The sequence below is a fragment of the Terrapene carolina genome, unplaced genomic scaffold (assembly GCF_002925995.2).
Source record: "Terrapene carolina triunguis isolate 2854851 unplaced genomic scaffold, T_m_triunguis-2.0 Scaffold28565, whole genome shotgun sequence".
Classification (NCBI taxonomy): Eukaryota; Metazoa; Chordata; order Testudines; family Emydidae; genus Terrapene; species Terrapene triunguis.
In genome coordinates, this window is record NW_020692916.1 from 1 (window position 1) to 3,410 (window position 3,410).

General features: G+C 58.0%; 1 protein-coding gene across 1 annotated transcript in view; it reads right to left on the minus strand.

Moving 5' to 3' along the window:
* Nucleotides 1–322: 322 nt before the first annotated feature.
* Nucleotides 323–3,410, minus strand: part of LOC112119534 (killer cell lectin-like receptor subfamily B member 1B allele C) — a gene marked incomplete at its 3' end in the record, with an annotated part of 11,770 nt that continues 8,682 nt past the window's right edge. Inside the window, exons 3-4 of the mRNA XM_026662574.1 lie at nucleotides 1,367–1,543; nucleotides 323–477 (exon numbers count right to left, since the gene is read on the minus strand). Coding sequence (XP_026518359.1) covers nucleotides 323–477; nucleotides 1,367–1,543 — 332 coding nt within the window. The remainder of the gene's footprint in view (nucleotides 478–1,366; nucleotides 1,544–3,410) is intronic.

The following is a 3,410-nucleotide window of genomic DNA, read 5'->3' on the forward strand; positions in this document are numbered from 1 at the left end:
CACACACACACACACACACACACAGCCCCTCTCTCCAGCTGACTTGTGTTGGGAACATCCCAGAAGGGGGAAGGTACCGGTAGCTTTAAGCCGCCATTGTGTGTCCCTGATCTCAGGGCTGGTGATTTAGGCTGGGATTTGTCAAAGCTGCCTAGGGGGGTTGGACACCTGTTATTAACAATTAATGGGAATGGGGTGTCCAAGTCCTTTAGGTAGCATTGACAATCCTAGACCTACCATGTAGCCTATACGCCCTCGGACTCTGTACCCAGGGCCCAGTCCTGTGGGGGCAGCTCCAGCAGGAAGGTATCATCTCCTTTACCAGCTCCTCCCGGTCCCGGATCACCAGCAGCTGGGAGCCCCTCGCTGAGCAGTCGGCTCGGCTCTCGCTCCACGTTTTACTTCCTCCAGAGACCCAGTAGCACTTGTCCCCGCGCAGCCGCCAGTCCGTGGGGCAGAGTTTGCACCCAGAGCCCCCTGCAGAGAGACAGGCGTCATTAATGCTCTGAGCGCTCTGGGCCTCATTCCCGGCTACTCCCGTCCTGCAACTGGGGCTGGGATGGGGATAATATGGGTTTGAATCACCTTTGTGCTCCCTGAAATCTGGGGCTGGGCTGGACCCTGCCTGGCTCCTGGCGTCAGTTACAGCAGCCTCGGGGCTGCTCTGCCTTATCCATTGCTCCCATCTGGGCCCTGGGGAGCAGAGAACACCCATAGTGCACTGCGCTCTAGCCACACACGCCAATCTGCTCCCTACTTTGGGGGTTGGGAACAAGGTGTGTGAGGGGCTCTTACCCCAGCTCCACACTAGGCAGGGAGGTCTCCAGGGCAGAGGGCATCTCATGGGGCTATCTGCGTCCATTTTAAGGGTACATTATTCTGCCAGAGTGGCCTAGAAGGGGCTTAGGACAACTGAAGATGTGTTGGGGGCTGGTTCGTGGCAATCTAACAGGATATGGGTGGGGAGGTGGAACTGGGGAGAACAGGAGAGAAGGTGGGGTCCCAGGGATGGCTGGGAATGGGAGGGGGTGAGTCCATGAGATAGTCTCTCTGCTGGGATCTGTCCCTGCTCTGCAAACATTTGGCCATCCTGGTATGTTTATTTTAAGACCCCCCCACTTGAGTAGTACCAGGCATGGCCACTAGATGTCGCTGCCCCCCACAGTCTCAGTACAGGCCCAGCCCCAGCTGAGGCAGGTACATTCATGGCCTGGCACCGAGCCGGGCTGGTGGCTAGATCGGTGCAGCCAGCAGGGGGCGGCGTGTCCCTGCCCTGCAGGATCCCCAGGGGCTGGGGCGGCAGCTGGGTTCCCACTGGCCGTGCCCGGGGCGGAGGGCGGCTCAGAGACACACGAGCTGGGGTTACCTGCTGGGCCGGGCGGGGCTGGGTGGCACAGCCGGGATCGGAATCGCTCCAGGCGAGCGCTGCATTCTGCTGTGCAGGTGTCTGCGCTCCCAGGGGCTGTCGCTGTATCTCTGCTCCCGGCTCTGTCGCTCCCAGGGGCTGCCGGGGTCTGTCTCTTCTCAGACACCAAGTGAAAAACTGCAAAGCAGCGTCGGTGGGAGTGAGGTGACGGGTCAATGTGACAGGGAGTTGCTGGGTAAAAGCACCGGCAGAGACACAGGGCCTGGCCCAAAGCCCGTTCAGCCCCATCTCCACTGACTCCCGTGGGCTTCAGAACAGCCCTAAAGGGCCACAGTCCAAAAAAGCAGCTTGGGATTGAAAATCAGTGGGAGCTGGGTGCCTAAATCCCTTGGGCCTCTTTGCAAAACCACCTCATCTTTGCCTCTAAGTTATCCAGCCCCCATCAAAGCAGTATCAGAACCTCAGAGTCTTTGCTAGATTTTGCCTCCCAACCCCACTCTGTGAGGCAGGGCACAGGGCTGTTATCCCCATTGTACAGGTGGGGAAACTGAGGCACTGAGCGCCTCACAGTGGCGAGGACCCGCCTGGGTTATGTGCCGGGACAGGCCACCTGAGCTGCCCCTCTTGGGCTGCAGGTTCAATACAGTGTAGCCCTCCTCACTGTGTGTCCTGCCCTGGCGAGAGGAGGGGCCAGGACCAGCGTGGGCTGGGGTGTAAAATTGCACCGGAAGCGAAGACGCTGGGCTGCAGCCATGTGGGCGTCAGGGGGGCGGTCACAGCGTCCGGCATCAGGGGCTCTCTGCTGCTGTGGATGTTGGCTCAGTCAAAACAGGGCTCCCAGATACCTCCCCCGCCAATGCAGCCACCCTGAGGGGCACTGCCTGTCTGTTGTGGAGTTTATCTGGCCCCTGTCACTTGCTGTCTCTGTCCCTCACCCACATTCCCTGTGAAGAAGGGGAGGCTCATGGGGGACAGATTACTCAAGGGGTTTAGGCACCTAAAGCTGCAGAGAAGCCATGAGTGGGGTTTTCAGAAGCACCTAGGCCCAGATCCTCAACAGGATTTAGGTACCTAACTCCCTTGGGTGTTGGGCACCTAAATACATTTGAGAACCTGGGCCCTAGGAGCCCAATTCCCATTGACTTCAATAGGCGTTAGGCACCTAGTGGGTTGGTTTTAGGTGCCTAGATGCATTGTTAGGTACCTAAACCCCTGTGGACTTCCAGCCTTAAGGGACCAGCCCAGGATCACACGGGGAATCAGTGGCAGAACCAGGAACTGGTCCCAGAGCTCTTGAGTCCCAGATTAGCACCAAAACCAGAGTGCTAGACTTCCTCTCGGGATGCCTGTGAGCTCCCGCCCAGTCCCCCATCCCGCTGCGAACAGCCAGCTCCGTCTGACATGTCAGCCCGGCGATGGGAACACGACATTCAGGGGAAACATTCCCAGATACATTTTGGGCACGTCCTTTCTCCATTGTATCCACCAGCTACATTTCCTCACTATTACGTGTTGAGGACAGTTGTATTGAAACGCCCAAGGCTGATGAAAAGCTGGGGGGACACTAGGACATTTCCCCCTACCCCAGATTTTAAAGCAAGTGGAAATGTTTCAAAATTAGAAATTACAACAATCCCTTTACAACTCCCCAGCCCGTGGTATTGGCCGGTGCCAGCCTGATCAATGGAAAGGCAGTGTGAGGAGGAAATCGGGATTCAAGACTTAGCTCTGCCTTATGACCTTGGCCAAGTAATTTCAACTCATTTCCTTTGACTGTCTTGTCTACTAAGCTTCTGAGCTCTTGGAGGGGCAGGGACTGTCTCTCGCTGTGTGTCTGTGCAGCGCCCGGCACAACGGGGCCCTGATCTCAGCTGGGGCAGGGCCTGTCTCTCCCTGTGTGTCTGTGCAGCGCCCGGCACAACGGGGCATGATCTCAGCTGGGGCAGGGCCTGTCTCTCGCTGTGTGTCTGTGCAGCGCCCGGCACAACGGGGCCCCAATCTCAGCTGGGGCAGGGACTGTCTCTCGCTGTGTGTCTGTGCAGCG